This window comes from Hibiscus syriacus, unplaced genomic scaffold, assembly GCF_006381635.1.
Source record: "Hibiscus syriacus cultivar Baekdansim isolate YM2019G1 unplaced genomic scaffold, ASM638163v2 tig00117047_pilon, whole genome shotgun sequence".
NCBI lineage: Eukaryota > Viridiplantae > Streptophyta > Magnoliopsida > Malvales > Malvaceae > Hibiscus > Hibiscus syriacus.
The window spans coordinates 107,342-129,419 of NW_024063537.1; the positions used below are offsets into that span (position 1 = coordinate 107,342).

Genomic DNA, 22,078 nt, shown 5'->3' on the forward strand with positions numbered 1-22,078 from the left:
CAAAACCAAAGCTTCCTCATTTAGGGGCTAGTGTTTTTCATGTAACAAGACGATAACGAATTTCGACTTCGAATCTTAATGTCTATAATATTACAACAAATCTAGTGTTTAAATGTCAATTCTTTTATGTTATATTAATAGGCCCTTTTGTATTAAATCAAAGCAAAGGTCATAGTTCTTGCAGAAGTTACCTATGTAGTGAGGGATGGAGGTATTAAGAACATGAGAGAGGCTTGTACCTCCGAATTATGTATACTTTAACCCTGAATTCTAAATTTAAAATCTCGAATTTGGATAAGATCGTCGAGTTTTCGAAATATGGACTTAATTTCATGGGAAGGCATAGAGTTAAGTAAGATATTTTCCACTCATTTGCACTCTCGTCTCTCATCTTGTATACCCTACATATTATGTTATTCTGATTCGAGTGTAAGTGTGGGACACTGATATTTTATGAAAGGCTTTATACCAAAGTAAGTGTCCAAACTATACCTAAATTCTCGGATAGGTGTCTAAACTATTTTTTGACTCATCCAGATGCCTAACGTTACAAATGGTAGTGTTAATTTACCCATTGAGTGAACTATGTCACAATCTGGTGATTATATATATATATATATATTAAAGAAAAACATAAACATTTTGAAATAATCTCAAAACTTTAAAAACTTTCATTTTAACCCCTAAACCCACACCGACCGTCGACGGAGCTCCACCCGACCTCATCTCCCCTCGACGAGCAAAACTCCCATAAAATCATGACCGATCAACGGCGAATTAACCTCTTATAGCCCGCGAACTCTAAGATGAAAATCGTGATCCCACGTGATCTCGACGATAACTTTTGACTAGGAGGATGACATGAACTACAACGACGACGATGGTCGTGTCCGAAAAGGGCGACAGGGGATTAATGATAGGATTTGGGGATTTTATGTTTTTTATAATTTAAAAGAAATTAGATTTTTTATAAATATAATAATAATTAAAAAATAAATTTCAAAATCACAAGATTGTGACACATGTCACTTAACGGAAAAATTAACGCCGTTGACGACCTATTCACCTACAATGATAAAGTTTGTAATGTTAAGTATCTGGATGGGTCAAAAAATAGTTTAAACACCTATTCGAGAATTTAAATATAGTTTGAGCACTTTTTTTTCTATTAAGCCTTTATGAAAAGTGAAGAGTTCGAATAATATCACGTGAAAGGAAAAGCAAACATGTGGCATGTGAAGCAAAAACGTTTTAAGAAGTTGAGGGTTTAACATGTCACAATATGCATGTAATTGTCGTTATAACTGTTAAAGGGAGACTATGAACGTGGAAATTGCATGGATGCATCACCTTCTTCATACGGCTAATCAAAATCAAGAGGATCTAAGTGATAATTTCCCCTTCATTTTATCCTATATATAGGGACAAAAATAATCTCTTTTAGTCATTGAATAACTCCAAATCCCTTTTGTTCCTTTTAAACCTGTTTCCTCCGTGTCCGGTCCCCTTCCATGGCGGCTCTGTTGAAAGATGAGCTCGACATAGTAATCCCGACCATCAGAAACCTCGACTTCCTCAAAAGTGGGAACCTTTTTCGAGCAATACCATTTGATCATCGTCTAAGATGGTGACCCTTCGAGGAAAATCAAGGTGCCTCATGGCTTCGACTATGAACTCTACAACAGGAACGACATTAACAGAATCTTAGGTCCCAAGGCTTCCTGCATTTCCTTCAAGGACTCTGCTTGCAGATGCTTCGGCTACCTTGTTTCCAAGAAAAAGTACATCTTCACCATCGATGATGATTGCTTCGTACGTTCCTTTTTGTTATCTCTCTTTTCCTATCAAGAAAATTATATATTGAGGTAAAGTATATGTTTAATACTTAAACTATTAATTTTGGTCCGTTTAATATTTAAATTTTGTTTTTTTAAAAATATACCTAGAGTTTAGTTTTGTTTCATTTTAGTATAAGTGTTCAAAATTTAATGTTAAGTTTTGATTTTTTTTTAAAGTTTAGGTACTAAAATAGACCAAAACTGATAGTTTAAGTATTAAACATATTAAAATTTTAACGCTAGGGTATTAAAATAAAACAAAAACTAAAAGTTATGATGATTTTGAAAAAATTTGAAAGTTTAGGTACTAAAACGGATCAAAAAAATGATAGTTTAGATATTAAATGTGTAGTTTACCCTATATTTTTTGTGTTTTAAGGTAAATTACATGTTTAATACTTAAGCTACCAATTTTGATGCATTTTAGTACCTAAACTTTCAATTTTTTTCAAAACCATATCTAAACTTAGTTTTTGTTTATTTTAGTAATCCGTTCAAAAGTTAACGTTAAATTTTGAAAAATTAAAAGTTTAGGTACTACAATAGACCAAAATTGATAGTTTAGGTACTAAACGCTTTAAGTTTTAACGGCATTGTACTAAAATGAAATGAAAACTAAATATTAGATATGATTTAAATAAATGAAAGTTTATGTACTAAAACGTATTATAACTGATAGTTTATGTACTAAATACCTAATTTACCCTTTTTATTAAACTAAAGATGATAATAAAATACTATCATATCTAACAATAAACCCTTAATCACCCTTCCAATCGTTAGTGTTAAATATATGAACTTTAAAAACAACGAAAATTCCGTTAATCACCAATGTAATTTGATTCGTTATAATTTTTCTTTGTTTTTTAGATTGCCGAAGATCCGTCGGGGAAGGCGATCAAGCCTTGGTGCCGGCGACTCCACATTTCTTCAACAAGCTCTATGATCCGTACAGAGAAGGTGCTCCGACGGCTGTTTCCCATGGCTTGTGGCTCAACATCCGACTATGACGCCCCGACCCAGCTTGTCAAGCCTCTCGAGAAAAATACTAGGTATGTGAAATAATTTCGGATTTAAACAATTCATATCATGGATTTAATATAATGGATTTAAATTTTGATTGCGGTTACATTTTCAAATAATTTATATTATCGTGACTACGACATTAATAATATGCTATTATAATCATTATGGGTATCACGATAGTAAAATAACGATCTCGAATGATACCTTTACTACCATATAATATTTTTACTCAAATAATTTCAAGGTTGATTTATTTGAGATTCAATTATTTTAGGGTTAAGCACATAAATGATGCTCCGATTATAGGGTATTGCTTTATCAAGTCCCTCTACTAAAGTTACAAAATGATCTTCTGGCTTTAAATATTATTTGTTAAGTCTCTCGATTATTAAAAAATTACAAAATGGTAACTTCATATTCATTATGTTCTAAAGTCGTCATTTTCCGTTAAAACAATTATAGTGTTTAAGTTGGACGTTTATATGATGACTGAGAAATGATAGTATTTCAGATTTTGGTATCAAATTTTATCTTATCATTTTGTAACTTTTAATAATCGAGAGACTCAATAAAGCAACACTCTATAGTCAGAGAATCATTTTGTAATTTTTAAGTAGTCAAGTGAGTTAATAAAATAATACCTTATAGTTAAGGGACCATTATATAATTTCATATAACTATATCGATTGGGTTGGTTAAGTTGGTTTTAGGTTGGGATCAATCTATATATATATATGGATTAATACATAAGTTAGGATTATAATAGATCAAAGTCATTTTCGTGTTCATATTAAACTTGCTTCTTTTGTTAAGGTACGTTGATACAGTCATGACGTCCCAGAGGGAACTCTCTGCCAAGCGTGGTATGAATCTAGCCTTCGACCGCGAACTCATCGGACGGCGATGTACTTCGGACTCATAGGCGACGGGCACCCGATCTGCCGATACGACGACATGTGGGCTGGCTGGTGCATGAAGGTCATATGTGACAACTGTGTAACATCCGCAATACGGGTTAGTGACCAAATTGTAAAGTTCAGAATTTGAGACTAAAGTAGAAGAATGAAATAATTCAATGATTATTTGAATATAATGAAGGTTATTTGGTAATTATTAAAGGAAATTAAGGGTATTGGTCTTTTCCTTTAAAAGATATCTTCCCCTTTTATAAGAGTGAAAAACGTGGGAAATTTGAGAAACATCCAGAGTTCTCTTCTCCTTTCTTCTTCTTCATATGGGGAGAGAGCAAGGCAAAGGTAAGTTAATTTCAGTTGGTTAATTCTTGAGTTTTAAGCTTAGTTTTGATTCTTTGGGTATTAAATAAGCTTAAGGAAAGCTTATATGGGATTTAAACAATAAGATAAAGGAATTATGAAGGAATTTACAATATGAGTTTTAAGATGAAATTTTGATATGGTATGGTTGTTGAAGTTTTATGGATGAATTGACTTGTCATCAATCTAATTAAGAAGTATGAAGTGTTAGAATTGGAATTAGAACACATTGAAATTTGGTATGATTCTTGAATCTCATATGGAAGATGGATTTTGAGGTTTAAGATGAAATAAATGAATATAGATTGGTTTAAGTATGTGTACTAGAGTTAAGAATAAAAAGGGATGATATATGAAGTGTTTGAGAGGAAATGAAGTAATTTTCGGGTTGAAAATATGATTTCTGGGCAAGGGGAATCGGTACCATTCAAGGGGAACCGATACCCCTTCAAACGAACAACATTTCCAGAATGTCATGAGGAATCGATACCCCCCTAGGGAACCGATTCCCCCTAAAGGAAAAATGGGAATATTGGTTTAATAAGTTCGTTTAAGTTGCTAGTATCTAATTACAAGGTGTAGGTATCTAATGATTGCCTCAAAAGTACATTTATGTAGATTCTGTGCGTAAAAGCAGTTCCGGAATCATTGACAAGTAAGATCGATCAAGGGAAAGATAAGAGATTGGAATTGACTAGTGAGGCCAGTGAGTGCATATTCAATAGTATATGATGTGCGATGGGAATAAGACTTGCGATGAGTCTATTTCCTGAAGTGTACACATGAATTCATGATTAAAGGCATGAGTTGAATATGCATGTATGTAGCTTGATATGGATTGATCTGTTCTTTATGTGTTAGGTGATAAAGTATAAGTGATTACATAAGAAAGGTTATGAATTATATGAGATATAAAATATGTGATCCTAGTAAAATATATATTATTAAATGATAAGTGAAATAAGCTAGATAATATTGATCTATAGGATGATGTGAGAATAGTACACTAACTAGGAGATTGAACATAAATGATAATATGAACATATAAGATAAGCTAGATGGGAAAGATTCATGTTTAAATAAAATTATAACACAGGGGTGTATGATAGAAATTTATGAAGCTATATGAGAAGATTATAAGAGTTATATGAAATTGAATTAAGTAAACAGATTAGATATATATAAAGAAATAATAGAAGTGAGATGTTTATAAGTCTGACATAGATGAATATGAATAATTATAAGAGTGCTATATGATTTATATTAGGATAAATCTTGAGAATATATATATATATATAGATAGATATGAAATGAAATGAGTTATATGAATACATAATTATGTAATGAAATGGTGGATTACCTGAACATGTGAATATATATATATATGTCTAAGGGAAGGCATAAGATTAAATATAAGCAATGTGACTATAAGTATATGTGCTCTAAGTGATATGACTTATAGGTATTTATTATAATGTTACATGATATGTTATGTATGTTAAATGAATTATGTGATGGTATAAGAAATGATACGAAATATATATATGTGAAAACAAGTATATGTTATGAGATAGACCTATGACTATAAGCTACGTGAAAGTGTTCTAGGTGTTTCTATATGTTATATGAAGTATGATCTTATGTAACAAGATAGGATAAGTATGTTTACATGAATAAATGTGATTGGGTGAGAAATGATAGAAATATATGAAAACATGATATATGTGACATGTGAATTATATGGAAATGATCTACGTAAGTGAACTATATGACTATGTGATAATATGAAAGAAGCTATGTGATACGTGATGTGAAAGTGAATTACAAGTTTATGTAATATTTGGAATGAAATAAATGATAACGCCCATGTTATGTGTCATGAGAGCTAGGGGTATAGTTGACATGCAAGAGTCGAGGGTCTACGCGGTCCTTCGAGACATATGTAATTCTTTGGACATGTGTGAAGTCTTGAAAGACACATACTTGATCCCTAGTATTGTATATGATTATTAAGGAATAATATGTGGTCCTTATGGACATTATTATATGCATACGGTGCAATTTACGCGGTCCTTCGGGGACATATGTATATTCTTTGGAACATGTGTGAAGTCTTGAAAGACACATACTTGATCCTAGTATATGTATATGATTCTTAAGGAATAATATGTGGTCCTTATGGACATGTTATATGGCACTACGGTGCAATTCTACGGGCACTTCGGTGCAATTATACGAGCTGGGTGACAGCATTAGTGCACAACCTCTATAGACTCACATATCGATAGTTCTATATGTACATGGGCTAATCCAGAGATATGAACAAATATATGTTAGTGGTATGATAAATGTTATAGAAATGATATGATGTGTGTGTATAGTTTGATTGAAAAGGTTAACCATAAAAGTATGCGATTACATGATAAACTGTTAATGATGAATTATGGTATGTAGTATTTACTGCAATTAATCTGATAGGATTTTATATGATACGAAGAATGCATGGAATTGGTATAACATGATAGAACAGAACATGCATGTATTGATATATGTTATAAAGTGCATTATAAGTTGTTATGCCTCACTAAGTCTTCGACTTAGCGTGTGATTGTTTCACACGTAGGTTTCGAGAAGAGTAAAGAGTAATGCGGAGCAAGACAGGTCAGTTTTCCTTACCAAATGTCAGATTAGAAATATAGGTACTGTATATAGAGTGTAGTTGGCATGTAGTCTAAAGACATAAATGTATGAACTCTGATATATATTTTGTAAACATTTGAATAAGTTAAATGTTATCAAAGTTTTTAAATTACTCACTATTTTATACGAATAAATGTTGAAAAGTCAATGTGACACTTCGGACTCGTATCTGGGTCGGATACGGGTTGGGGGTGTTACATTTAATGGTATCAGAGCTATGGTTTAGCCAATTCTCGGCATAAACTGAAGTCCAAAGTGTCATAAAAGGTGTACATGCCAACATAGATTGAAAAAAAAAATTCTGATCTGATAGTGTAAGGAATATGTTGTTTGCTAATAGAATAAGAATAGTTTAATACAATAGAAATCCGATCGTGATAATTTTGAAGTAAGTGAAAGGTGATATTCTTGATTGTGATAGCTATTCACCTGCCCTGACAGGCAGGATGAAGAGCGGACACCTCAGAAATGCCTAGTAAGATCAAAAGTTGATTTCAGAAAGCTGAAATCATATCTGAATATGATAGAAAGTTTTCATCGTTTGGAATCGGAAAAAACGATATAGAGTAGTTTTGCTTATGTGGATAAGATAGAATATGGTGAACGGGGGTCACCATAAGAATGTTAAAAGATAATGACGTGATGATACGTATAGAAGAACTCAAGGATAAGTGCATCAGTGACAAGTGTATAGATGTATAAAGTCAGAGCTAATGAGTTTGAAACGAAGTGATAGTATGCGCATAACAATAGTATGTTTTGATAAGGGTTTGCAGTTAAAATGGAAAGAGTTAGCATTGGCTAACTAGAGTATGTGATAAAAATATACTGGAATTATAAGATTATAAGATATTGTCAGGATATGATAACCAGATCTGCAATGGATCTGGATATAGTTGCATATTGGATCATAGTAATGTGGTTAGTAAAGGAAAAGGAAGTAAGAATTTGTATATTTAAGTAAGCTGAGGATTGATAAGAAGTGTTTGAGAATGTGTATATCGATGATCAGATTATAGGACACCATGAAGTCAGAATGTTGAGTTTGAGCAAAAGAATTTCAGGATGTATGAGAATAGAGGTGAAATTGAAATTGAGTAAGTGAATGTTGAGATAATTAGATTGGAAAGGATGTATATGATTGGTATAATAGGGCTTGTGCCCTAGATTGAACAAAAAAATTATTATCTAGCTGTCAGAGAGTAAAGGTGCTAGAGTTATAAGATTGGAGGAAAGATAAAGTGGAGTTAATTGATTATGATGCGAATTTGAATATAGTTGTATATTCTGAGCAGATAGCTATGATGTAGAAACAGAGATAAGTATTTGCATGGAACCTTCAGGAAGGAAAATACAAGTATAAGAAATGATAAAATGAAGTTATGTATAAGAAATGGGTTATCAGAGTAATGAGGATGCAATGAAGATTGGTATATAAAGATGAGTATAAGTGATAAGACAAGATGTGAACATGAAAGGAAATGTATGATTTTATGTATAAGGAATAAGGAATAAAGAAATGAAAGGGATTGATTAAAGAATCAGATACGATAAATATGGGAGTACAGAGGACAATTTGATATAGAAATAAGACAAGTGTGCAAGGTGATGTGAAAATATTGTTTGACTCCTTAAAGTATATGTTTTAATCACATGAAGAAGATTAAAGTGTGTTTTGGTCAAATGATGACGAAATACAAGTTTGTATGGTTATAAGGTAATTAGAGAGTTATGAAGAAATAGATGGATTTTGATATAGAGATGAAGATATAAACGAAAAAGATAGTTGGAAAACTAAAGGATTGAAAAGTAAGTTTCTGATGATGACAAGAAAGAATAAGTCAGGGGAAGCAACATAAGAACATCAGAAGATATGTTCCTATTAAGATGTGCAGTGAAAATTTGAGGATGAATTTTCTTATAAGGGGGGAGATTTGTAACATCCGCAATACCGGGTTAGTGACCAAATTGTAAAGTTCAGAATTTGATGACTAAAGTAGAAGAATGAAATAATTCAATGATTATTTGAATATATAATGAAGGTTATTTGGTAATATTAAAGGAAATTAAGGGTATTATGGTCTTTTCCTTTAAAATATCTTCCCCCTTTTTAGAGTGAAAAACGTGGGAAATTTGAGAAACATCCAGAGTTCTCTTCTCCTTCTTATTTGTTCATACGTGGAGAGCAGGCAAAGGTAAGTTAATTTCAGTTGGTTAATTCTTGAGTTTAAGCTTAGTTTTGATTCTTGGGTATTAAATAAGCTTAAGGAAAGCTTATATGGGATTTAAACAATAAGATAAAAGAATTATGAAGGATTTGCAATATGAGTTTTAAGATGAAATTTTGATATGGTATGGTTGTTGAAGTTTTATGGATGAATTTGACTTGTCATCAATCTAATTAAGAAGTATGAAGTGTTAGAATTGGAATTAGAACACATTGAAAATTGGTATGATTCTTGAATCTCATATGGAAGATAGGATTTTGAGGTTTAAGATGAAATAAATGAATATAGATTGGTTTAAGTATGTGTACTAGAGTTAAGAATAAAAAAGGGATGATATATGAGTGTTTGAGAGGAAATGAAGTAATTTTCGGGTTGAAAATATGATTTCTGGGCAAGGGGAATCGGTACCCATTCAAGGGGAACCGATACCCCTTCAAACGAACAACATTTCCAGAATGTCATGAGGGAATCGATACCCCTTAGTAGGGAACCGATTCCCCCTAAAGGAAAAATGGGAATATTGGTTTAATAAGTTCGTTTAAGTTGCTAGTATCTAATTACAAGGTGTAGGTATCTAATGATTGCCTCAAAATGTACATTTATGTAGATTCTGCGCGTAAAGCAGTTCCGGAATCATTGACAAGTAAGATCGATCAAGGGAAAGATAAGATATTGGAATTTGACTAGTGAGGCCAGGTGAGTGCATATTCAATATATGATGTGCGATGGGAATAAGACTTGTGATGAGTCTATTTCCTGAAGTGTTACACATGAATTCATGATTAAAGGCATGAGTTGAATATGCATGTATGTATGCTTGATTATATGGATTGATCTGTTCTTTTATGTGTTAGGTGATAAAGTATAAGTGATTACATAGAAAGGTTATGAATTATATGAGATATAAAATATGTGATCCTAGTAAAATATAATATATTATTAAATGATAAGTGAAATAAGCTAGATAATATTGATCTATAGGTTGATGTGAGAATAGTACACTAACTACGAGATTTGAACATAAATGATAATATGAACATATAAGATAAGCTAGATGGGAAAGATTCATATGTTTAAATAAAATTATAACACAGGGGTTGTATGATAGAAATTTATGAAGCTATATGAGAAGATTATAAGAGTTATATGAAATTGAATTAAGTAAACAGATTAGATATATATATATAAAGAAATAATAGAAGTGAGATGTTTATAAGTCTGACATAGATGAATATGAAATGAATTATAAGAGTGCTATATGATTTATATTAGGATAAATCTTGAGAATATATATATATATATAGATAGATATGAAATGAAATGAGTTATATGAATACATAATTATGTGATGAAATGGTGGATTACCTGAACATGTGATATAATATATATGTCTAAGGGAAGGCATAAGATTAAGATATAAGCAATGTGACTATAAGTATATGTGCTAAGTGATATGACTTATAGGTATTTCTATTATAATGTTACATGATATGTTATGTATGTTAAATGAATTATGTGATGGTATAAGAAATGATACGAAATATATATATGTGAAAACAAGTATTGTTATGAGATAAGACCTATGACTATAAGTTACGTGAAGTGTTCTAGGTGTTTCTATATGTTATATGAAGTATGATCTTATGTGAACAAGATAGGATAAGTATGTTTACATGAATAAATGTGATTGGGTGAGAAATGATAGAAATTATATGAAAACATGATATATGACATGTGAATTATATGGAAATGATCTACGTGTAAGTGAACTATATGACTATGTGATAATATGAAAAGAAGCTATGTGATACGTGATATGTGAAAGTGAATTACAAGTTTATGTGAATATTGGAATGAAATAAATGATAACGCCCATGTTATGTGTCATGAGAGCTAGGGGTATAGTTGGCATGCCAAGAGTCGAGGGTCTACGCGGTCCTTCGGGACATATGTATATTCTTTGGAACATGTGTGAAGTCTTGAAAGACACATACTTGATCCCTAGTATATGTATATGATTCTTAAGGAATAATATGTGGTCCTTATGGACATTATTATATGGCACTACGGTGCAATTCTACGCGGTCCTTCGGGACATATGTATATTCTTTGGAACATGTGTGAAGTCTTGAAAGACACATACTTGATCCCTAGTATATGTATATGATTCTTAAGGAATAATATGTGGTCCTTATGGACATTGTTATATGGCACTACGGTGCAATTCTACGCGGCACTTCGGTGTAATTATACGAGCTGTGGTGACAGCATTAGTGCACAACCTCTATAGACTCACATATCGATAGTTCTCATATATGTACATGGGCTAATCCAGAGATATGAAAAATATATGTTAGTGGTATGATAAATGTTATAGAAATGATATGATGTTGTGTGTGTATAGTGTTTGATTGAAAAGGTTAACCATAAAAGTATGCGATTACATGATAAACTGTTAATGATGAATTATGTGTATGTATGTATTTACTGCAATTAATCTGATATGATTTTATATGATACGAAGAATGCATGGAATTGGTATAACATGATAGAACAGAACATGCATGTATTGATATATGTATAAAGTGCATTATAAGTTGTTATGCCTCACTAAGTCTTCGACTTAACGTGTTATTGTTTCACACGTAGGTTTCGAGAAGAGTAAAGTGTAATGCGGAGCAAGACAGGTCGTTTTTCCTTACCAAATGTCAGATCAGAAAAATATAGGTATGTATATAGAGTGTAGTTGGCATGTAGTCTAAAGACATAAATTGTATGAACTCTATATATTTTGTAAACGTTTTGAATAAGTAAATGTTATCAAAGTTTTTAAATTACTCACTATTTTATACGAATAAATGTTTGAAAGTCAATGTGACACTTCGGACTCGTATCCGGGTCGGATACGGGTTGGGGGTGTTACAACTTGGGACTGGGGGTGAAACTGGGCTGCCTACATTGGCACAGCAAAGCAAGCACCAATTGTGAACCTAAAAAGGGAGTACAATGGCATATTCTGGCAAGAAAAAGCAATCCCATTTTTCCAATCCATTGTGCTCCCAAAGGACTGCACCACTGTTCAAAATGTTACCTTGAACTTGCTGGTGAGGTGAAGTCCAAGCTCGGTGAACTGGACCCTTACTTCATTAAGCTCCGTGATGCCATGGCTACTTGGATTGAAGCTTGGGATGAACTAAATGGTTCTCCTGGAACAAAACCTGAAAAGGTTTTACCCAATGGCACCTCGAAGAAAGTTTAAAGTTCTATTTGAGTTTGTTTATTGGTTTTACATTTGATGCATTGGGTTGTTTTCTGATTTGCTTCAGCAGTTCATGTTTGATTCATGTGTTCAAAGCTTAATACATTTGGATTTGAGTTACAATAATTATTATAAGCGATTAATCCCTTTGGATTTGGACATATAGTCAGAATCTATATAGTTAGAAAATCTGAATATAAGAAAGAAGCCTCTTGAACTCAACCCAACCCGAAAATTATAAGTCCTTCATCTGATCTGACCCGACCTGAAAATTATAAGCTCTTCATCCGACTTGACTCGATCCAGAATAAATAAAGACTTAATTAAAAATAATAATAATATTTTTGAAGTAAATTGTATTATTATCTCCAGGTCGAGTTGGGTCAGATTTTTTTCACCTTCCACCCGAACTCGACCTGACCCAACTTCATCCCTTAAAAATCCGACTTCATCCAAACCCCATTTTTTTAAAAAAAAATTGACCCTATCAAATTGAGTCATATAGAAACCTCTCAGTTTCGGGTTAAATTGTCATTTCTAGTTGTGAACCAAAACGAATCAAATGCTTGTATCGAGAATTGGAGTTCAAAGGAGAGAGATCAAACAAACACCCAAGGAAGGCAGAAACCAGACATGAGTAAACAAAGAACAAATATAGTAAACCAAACCAGCATGTACTTGGCAGGCCATGGAGTGCTAAAAGCACAGCCTTCGCCCCTTGGGAATGTCGATTTATACCAACAAAGAAAGGCGGGGAAACCAAGTGTCAAGCCTAGCCTTTTGCCATGTATGGTAATGGAGGAATCGTCCCATCACAAAAGGACAAAGGAAACCCCACTTCTTCCCCTTCCCCCCCCCCCTTTTCAGCTGCTGCTGGTGGTGGTGCCGGTGCCTATGAACCGAATGCGTGTGCATGTGTGTGTGACATTGACATGTGATTGCAGCATCAATCTCTTTCGGATTTCCATTTTTAACATGGCACCAGCAGATGATGGAATGCATGGACAGGTACACCATATCAGTCTCTAATCCGAACTCTTTCCAGAAAACCATGGGGTCCAGGTTCATGCACCATTAATGCCTTCTTCCTCTAGTGAAAACATTTGAAGTGGAGATACTTGAATCCTCCATTGCCAAACCCAATGACTTGGTCCACAAGTTACCTTGCCTAAGTTAGGGTTTGCTCTTTAGATCAAAATCTCCTCCATTTTGATCATTCAAGTCAAATATAGACCAAAGTACTCTCAACACCCTCTTAAGAGACAAAGAAACTAAATCGATTACATTCGAAGATTAAAATCGAACATAGACCACTCAGATTATACTATACACAAATGAAGTCATAATTAAGTCACTTAACTATTAAAAGTTACAAAATTGTTACCCAACTATTCAATATGTTCCAAACTCGTCATTTTTCGTTAAAAATTGACGGTTGTTTAAGTTGGACGTCAACACGATGATTGATATATGATAGTCATTTGAGATTCTAGGATCAAATTTTATCATATCATAGTCAATAGGTTAACGTTTAACTCAAAATACTGTCTATTTTTAATGGAAAATGACGAGTTTGGAACATAATGAATAGTCGAGTGACCATTTTGTACCTTTTAATAGTCAAGAGACTCAACCAAAGCAACACTCTATAGTCCGATGATCATTTTGTAACTTTTAAAAGTCGATGGACTTAATAAAACAATATCGTATTGTCCATTTTCCTATCTTTTTAGAAAGTACGATACTAATTATTGAAGTTTAAACCGACTACTCAATGAACGAATACTTTATAAACTTCTCTTAAAAGAGTAGGAAGAAGCGCTAAGGCTAGCTATATGATAAAAAACCCTAACCTTAAATTTCTTCTAAAAAAACACCCACACCCTTGAGTAATTACCTCGCTAGCTATATATATATAGCATCAAAATCTCTTTTGTGTTTTCATAGTATGAACCTTGAAGAGAACGCTGAAATGGACTTGGTTCCACAACCTGAGCATCTCTGCTATGTCCGCTGCAATTTCTGCAACACTGTTCTTGCGGTACTAATTAGGGTTTCTTATGATGATGATGAATTCATTTTGGTTGTTTTTGAACTGTTTGATGTATATATATGTATGTATATATAGGTTGGGATCCCATGCAAGAGGTTGCTGGACACAGTGACTGTGAAATGCGGCCATTGCAGCAACCTCTCGTTTCTCAGCACAAGGCCTCCGTTGCAAGGTGAATGCCTCGATCCCCAAACCACCCTCACTCTCCAGGTACGTTTACAAGTGTAACTTTCATGAACTAATCGGATTAAAGTTCGGGTTTTCGATACGATTATCGATGTGATTAACTTGTTTGTACAAAATATGTTGAGCGAAAAGTAGAGTTTCGACGGTGATTTCATGAAGGGTACTCAGTATTCATCGTCATCGAGCGAGCCGTCGTCTCCCAAAGCACCATTTGTTGTAAAACGTACATAAACCTTAACTTATTACATACTCAGGCCTCAGCTATTCAAATACATGGTTTTTTTTATCAATCTTTGCAGCTCCGGAGAAGAAACACAGGCTCCCATCTGCTTACAATCGGTTTATGAAGTAAGCAACGCTCTATTCTTTGTGTATGTATATCTATATCTATATATAATCATGTTTTGCAAACTTTATATTGAAAGGGAGGAGATACAGCGCATTAAAGAAGCAGATCCTGAGATTCCACATAGAGAAGCTTCAGTGCAGCGGCTAAAAATGTATGAACAGATTCCCAGTAATTTCAATCATTTTCTTCGAGATAAACTTGATTTTGACGTAGGTTTTTGATTACTTCTGTTCTGTAACATGCAGTGGGCTATGCATATCCCAAATTCTCCTCAAGCAGCCGCATCAGTTTCTGAAAGCAGCAGCAATGTAAGGAAACAATATACACATACATACATATGTATATGCAAAATTGTTTTGATTTTGGGGGCAGCGATGACTGACAGATTGATGCTTTTAATTAGGGTTTCAATCAAATCTTCAAGGAATGAATAAGAAGAAGAAGAAGAGATGCTAGTGCAGAAAATTGCAAAGCTTGATATCTATCTATATATATATAGATATATATATATATATATATATATATATATATATATATATATTTAACGTAACTTTAATGTTTATCTCAAACTTTCTTAATTATCATCTTTTGTTTTAAGTATCTAATCATATGTTATATCTACCTTTTTTTGTTTTTCTTTTCCTTGCAATTCGATCGATCTCGTGCAAATGTTTTAAATACACGAATGACGAATACATAATCATCTTAATATTTTAAATAAATTAATCTACATCAAAACGTTACTTTGATGTGGTTTTATTTCAATTAATCTATTTAAAATATTAATCATCCTTTTATGATAGTAATTAACATACAAAACACTATGTCTATATGACAATGGTAGGATTCGAACTTGGCCTTACAAATCCAAATTTATGAATATCAACCACGTATATCAACACCCGTTGGCCTTAATATTATTAACACTATTATACTAGTTTTGAATAGTGTTATTGATTTGGACTTACTAAAAACATTATAAAAGTAAATATCAAATTATGACAAATAAAAGGGAATAAATCTAAATTTCAATGTAATACAGGGACTAAAACTATAATTAGATCCTTTTAAATATTTAAAACGAAAATTTTAGAATTTGAAAACCAAAACAAATTATTAACATAGCTTCGTTAAATAATTAACTTTCACAAGCATGCATTAATAAAGTTTAAGCACGCCCTCAAATTTAAAAAAAAAAATCAATTAAGTCACTTTATATTTTTACTAAATTAAAATTTCAAATCGAGAAACTAAATTAATTAAGTTCTTGAATCGACAAAGTAAATCAATTTAAATCTTTTACTAATTTTGATTATTAAATTATAATTATTTTTCTGAGATATTACTGTCAACTATACATATATTTTAAAAATATTTCTTTAGAGCAATAGAAAATATTGTTGAAATTCAAAAATAATTTTTAGAATGATTAAAAAAATTAATTTTTAAAGAATATCACTTCACAACAATCTTGGCTGGATGTATGCGGCCCTTAAGGGAGCATATACATACCCATTATTTTAGAAAAACTATTAAATTTAATTTAATTCATTAAGGAAAATGAAAATATAAAAAAAAAGTACATACCAATTTTATTTAATTGGAAGAGTATAAAAAATTTAAATCTCAATTTTTTTAATTTTTACGTCCGTCACTAACAACAATGATATCATATGTAACATCAATTGGTCACTAACAACAATGATATCATATGTAACATCAATTGGTCACTCTTAAACGTCTTTTAAACATGGGTGAGTCATGTCAAGTTATAGAAAATTATATACATGTATATGTATGCATATCTCATATCCCTATAATCACCATAGTTTAATGATATGACAACATTATCGTTAATTTTTCAATAACGATCGATTAAAATAAAATTAAAATATAACATTAGTGGTGATTTTGAAAAAAAAAATAGTTTAATGATCAAAACAGAACTAAAGTGATAATCGGATGACCAAATAACGTAATTTATCATTAATTTATTTGATATTTCCCCCTTGAGAGAGTGACTAAGCACCACTAATGTTATTTTTTTCTTAAATTCAAACATACATAATCCATTGTTGGGTTCAATGATTTACTGTTGGCCTTAAAAGAAAAGAGGTCTTCCAAGTGGGAAAGTAATCAAAAACCCAACTTGTAATTCTTAAATAAGATTCCCATCTGGGATTTTCATGTTTGCAGCATTGCATTCTCTGTAGCTTTTGAATTCTCCATCCACTTGCCAACATGGCACTCGGCTCGTATCGTATCTCGTCGTATTCGAATAAACTATCATATCTTTTAGTCCTAAAGTAACAACATGGTTCAAACACTAAATTAATATCAACCTGCAATAAAGCAGCATACAAAGATATGCATGCACCACACTGACAACCATATCTTCTTCCAATTGACATGAACCACTTGAACTTCTACACATTATATATATATATATATATATGACTTGCTAGTGCAAAATGATTCAAATTCCGAACTTTTTTTTTGCCGGGGAGACCTTTATTCCAACTTGACTCTTAGTTTGTCCCTTTGAACATTGCCCTTTCGGTGCAACCAAAGTGTTGGGATCACTAAACCAGCTCAAATGGTATCATATTTATCAAGTTTAAACCAGGTTAACTACATGGGATCAGTAGAGAAGCTAGAGTTATATAGTAAAAGAACAAAATACTAACGAACTTGCACCGATGTACGGTTACAATGCCCGGAGTTTAGCGTTGTTGTGAACTGACTGGGAACGGGATGTACCATGTCTAACAGCCTATTTATGAAATGCATTGCAACTTTTCCTGTAAACCTGCAAGAAGAATAGAACATTGTAGATGTATGGAGAACATTTGAAAGCGGGAAAAAAGGGTAGGAACCGGCGTTTGTGTGTGTACTTTTCTCCCTCTTGTACTAATTATGTGGTGAGGAAATAAAACAGGTCGTCGTTTTCCTGCTTTACTTGCATGGAGTTCCGTTGTTGCTCCACTCTTTGGAGATGTGTTGAAAGTTGAAGCAAATCGACAGTGGTTCCGTTTTCGGGAGAAAGACAATATGCAGTGCTCAAAAGATCCGAGTTTTGAACATGAACGTCGAAATTAGCAGTTTGAACAGCATGAGAGACTGCAACAGAGCCTGCATGGCTTACTCCCATGGGGTTCGTTTCACACGAATAAAAGATATTCGCTGCAGATTTCTCAGAGCTACGATGGGCATGGCCAGCTTGATCGGGCATAGTCATTTGAATTCCTGTCGCATGGCTCGACAAATCCTGGGATTGAGCTGACAGAAGAGAGAGAGCACAGTCTGAGCCTGAAACCCCAGAGAACTCTTTAACCGTTGATGCTGCACTAGGAGCATCAAAGGCTTCGGTTGCTGATGAAAATGTTCCAGAAACATGTTGTCTCCCACTGCCATGCATATGAAAGAAAGATGACGGTAGCAACTGCCCGTTTGCGATTGGTATTGCTAACTGGGAACTATGCATTGGATTCTCTTCACATTTAACCTGCTGACATTGATTAGTGTACACACGTCTTTCGGGATGAAGAAAGTCTACTTGAAATGTGTTTGGGATAACGAAAGGTGCTCGTTTCGATATGGACGTCCCCAGAAACTTGGTACCTGAGAGTCCACATAGGTTACCAATATGTTAAAAATTTGCAAAAAATAAATTCTATAGCAATCAAAGGAAGCAAAGCAAGCTAACACAATTTGGTTGCTACAACTCTGTATTTATATTTTTAACCTGCAAATCGAACTGAACCTATACCAAAAAGCATATATGAACTCATTAGACTTTCAATTGCATGTTTCCGAAGACAACAGTCTTTTTTTAGTTTACGATATTCCTGATCAAGCATGGAATTTCTTAGGCAAATTATTTCTGTATGCAGATATTAGTTTCCGAGGGCTTGCACAAAATGTTTGTATCGACTTAGCCCTAGCCTTATTTACTAGCATAAAGTAAGTTGCTATTTGTACCAACGCGACCGAGAGTATAGTCGGGGGTATAAATTACATGACTGGTTCTTCCTCGAGACAGGTTTGAGTTTATATCTTCAAATGTATGAGACTCAGGAGATGTAAAAAGAAGATATGGTTCGTACCTTGATATGAATGCAGCAACTTATGTGATTTTCCAGAGAAAGTATTGAAATGAAGCTTCCTTCTCCGCTCATTATGCCCTGCTAGACGTTTACGACAACTCCGCTTACCATCATCAAATTCAGCCAGTAAATGAAACCTGATGTAGCAACAAGAATTTTCGATTAGTACCACAAAAAACGTATCGAAATACAGGCTATGAATGTACGAAACAACTAACAATTATGTTGCATGTCCACCCTAATATTTGTCGAATTATCGCTAGAAAAGGACAATGAAGCGAAGACTTGGGGATCTTCCTCTAAATAGAAGAAGTCAGCCTGCAAGAAACAATCTATATGCAGGCTGGAATACATGACAATTATAAGGATAAGCACCTATATTATTCATTTGCATTTACAAAAACTTCTCTAAATCGATTTCAATCATTAAACGACGATCTTAAACTACAAACAAGCTAAGATGAACATTAAATTTCACATAGAGGCATAGCAAAATTGAAGGGAAAAAGATAGTTAAAAAAAGCAAGCAACCTGCTACACTGTTGACAAAATCTCTGTTCAATTCCATTAACAATGACTTTGGCAGTCTTGGAGTGAGCCTCACAAACTTTATGCCTCTTGTGGTAATCTTTTGAGGAGCTAAGATCCTTGTTGCAACCATAAACTTGACAACAAGGAGCCTGTGAAAGCGAGCTCGTCGTTCGAGCTTTCTTCGAAACGGTCGGGAATTTTCCATCATGTGCATCCTTATGATCACTCAATCTCCCTAGCTTCAAATCAACGAGTGAGGATTCTTGACTGTTCTTGGAACCAGATTCCTCTTCACCAAAATATGAGCTAGAGGAAACAATACAAGAAGGGGAAACTACACTTTTAGTGGTGGAATCATTACCAAACTCAGCTCCAAAAATCCCCATACTGGTGTTAACATTAAAGGGCTTCTTGTTCATATCAGCAACACCAAAATCCATGAAATCCATGCCCTCAACAACTTCAACATCAGTAGAAGAAGGCTTGAGGTCCCAACTCAGCATTGCTTTTCTGCTTCGGGAAAAAGCATCCAAATCCATTTCATCACTGAAAACAAGGCCTTTTCCTTCAGAACAATAGCTCCAAGACTCCATCAGTATGAACAATATAAATGCCTACACATAATTGGTAAAGAAGTTTAAAATCAGGTGCTAAGAAAAAAAAACAAAAGAGAGTGATAAAGATACACAGACCATTGATTTCAGTAGCGTGTTAGTTCAATTTTAACATTACATTACAAAAAAGGAAAGTTGGAGACATTCAATTGAGCATTTAACTAAAAAGGTGTACATTAAAGGAGATTCAAAAAGGGGAGAGAAAACCAAAGCAATGTTTGGTTGCAGAGAAAGTGAAAGAGAATTTTTTTAAAAGGAAAGAAAATGGAAACTCAACGAAAATGTTCCTGATAATTGAAATTGAGTAAAGCTGATGGATTGAGTTGCCCAGAAAAAAAGGTTGATTCTTTTATATCCAAAACCCATAGGACTAAAACTACTGAAAAAAGCATAATGATTTTAGCTGAAGCAGAAGAGATTAAGAGAACCCAAACCTCCAAATTCTTTCACATTTAGAATCCCAAGAAAACGGAGTTGCAAAAGCATAATCAAACACACAAAAAATGTAGAAAAAAAAGGATGAAAACAACCCGTTAACAGAGATTAACAGACAAAAAGAATTCGCATGCTGTGTTACGTTAGGTCCCTGTTAAGAAAACTGTAGTAGAACAATTAAGGATGTCGCAAGATTCCCAACTTTTCCTACAGTTTTCTAGGAAACCAAACAAAAAACACATCAAACAACAAGCATAACCCGAAATTTAAAAAAGGGTTATCAAGATTTTCCTTTCTTTGCTTACCACGGAGAAGAAAGCAAATGATAAACCAGAAGGAAGACGGGGAGAAAGTAAAGCTATAGTATTATTAGATAGTTTTGGTTTTTAAATCAAGGTACGTGGTGAGGACGAAGCAGATACACTGTGAGTCAGCATGATTTCCCAAAAGCATGACTTTTTTTATTATTAAAACCCACCTTCAAAATGTTATTTTTTCTATAAACACTCATTTCATATTAATTCTTAAAACAACATTAATATAACACTCACTTCAAAATATCTCAACAGAAGAATACGACGATAAAAAGACATTAGAGGTATTTATATTTTTATAAGAAAAAAATTAAACGTAATCTTTCAACGCAGAAAATAAATTTAATGTAGTTATTTGATTAATATTTTCCGTCATTGATCGTTATAGTACTGACGTGGCAGTCTAATTGTTATATTTGAGTTACCAATTTAACACGTCTGTTATATTATCTGCCACCCTAGACTGCACGTCAATATTATGAACTGTCAAGTCAGTACTGTGATAGTCAACGGCGAAAAATATTGGTCAAAAGGCTATATTTGGTTTATTTTCTGAGTTCAAAAGTCATATTGAAAGAAAAAAATAATACGATAGTCATTTTATTATTTTTAAAAATATAAAAAATTCTAATGCATTTTTATCTTAAAAGAAGCGTTCTCTTAAAATTTTGAGTTCGAACTGTCTGTAGAATATATATTATGGATATGGATGGTTTAAAAATATTATAAACATACCTTAAATTTGACAAAATATTATAAACATACCTTAAATTTGACAATGAAATCACAAAACCCAAAATCTAAATTTGATCTAATAATTGACATAAAGGGAATTGAAATTACTTGTCGGGTTAAACCCACAACCCGACTTCTTCAATGTCATTATGTCATTTGAGGTATATAAAATAGGGTCATAAGTCTTAAAAAGGTAAATGCAATGATATTATTGTGCAGTAGTTTGATGAATTTAGTGATTATTTTGTAATTTTTAAAAATATAATGACCAATAAGATCATTTGAACATAATTAAGTAACCTTTGAAGTAGTTTTCTCAGAAAATAATGACAGCTGTTTTTTTTCTAGTAACGACAAAGAAAAAGACACTGGAAAAACGAAACGCATTATTTATTTCTATGTTGGGATAAATCCAGTCCCTGCTTGACAT

The 22,078-nt window shown here is 33.0% G+C and overlaps 1 protein-coding gene and 2 pseudogenes across 2 annotated transcripts; 2 read left to right on the forward strand and 1 right to left on the reverse strand.

Moving 5' to 3' along the window:
- Positions 1-1,511: 1,511 nt before the first annotated feature.
- Positions 1,512-12,325, forward strand: LOC120197142 (annotated as a pseudogene).
- A 1,933-nt stretch (positions 12,326-14,258) lies between these two features.
- LOC120197144 lies at positions 14,259-17,133 on the forward strand (annotated as a pseudogene).
- Positions 17,134-17,388: 255 nt separating this feature from the next.
- Positions 17,389-20,972, reverse strand: LOC120197184 (squamosa promoter-binding-like protein 6). Of its 2 annotated transcripts, XM_039198784.1 has the most exons (6): positions 20,909-20,959; positions 20,217-20,227; positions 19,551-20,182; positions 19,020-19,156; positions 17,808-18,534; positions 17,389-17,722 (listed from the first exon to the last, which is right to left on the reverse strand). In XM_039198784.1, the coding sequence occupies exons 3-5, from the start codon at positions 20,141-20,143 to the stop codon at positions 17,828-17,830; spliced, it is 1,437 nt and encodes a 478-aa protein (XP_039054715.1). In that variant the 5' UTR covers positions 20,144-20,182; positions 20,217-20,227; positions 20,909-20,959; the 3' UTR covers positions 17,389-17,722; positions 17,808-17,827. The 2 variants fall into 2 exon arrangements, with proteins under 2 accessions (XP_039054715.1, XP_039054716.1); XM_039198785.1 differs by lacking the exon at positions 20,217-20,227 and having other exon boundaries at positions 19,551-20,164; positions 20,905-20,972.
- Positions 20,973-22,078: the final 1,106 nt, after the last annotated feature.

Excerpts from the sequence above, each read along its gene's own strand:
- LOC120197184 (XM_039198785.1), bottom strand. The coding sequence starts at position 20,143 with ATGGAGTCTTGGAGCTATTGTTCTGAAGGAAAAGGCCTTGTTTTCAGT. Across the intron at positions 19,157-19,550 it reads TTTTGTCAACAGTGTAGCAG|GTTTCATTTACTGGCTGAAT; the intron begins GTTGCTTGCTTT and ends TTGCTACATCAG. Across the intron at positions 18,535-19,019 it reads GTTGCTGCATTCATATCAAG|GTACCAAGTTTCTGGGGACG; the intron begins GTACGAACCATA and ends GTGGACTCTCAG.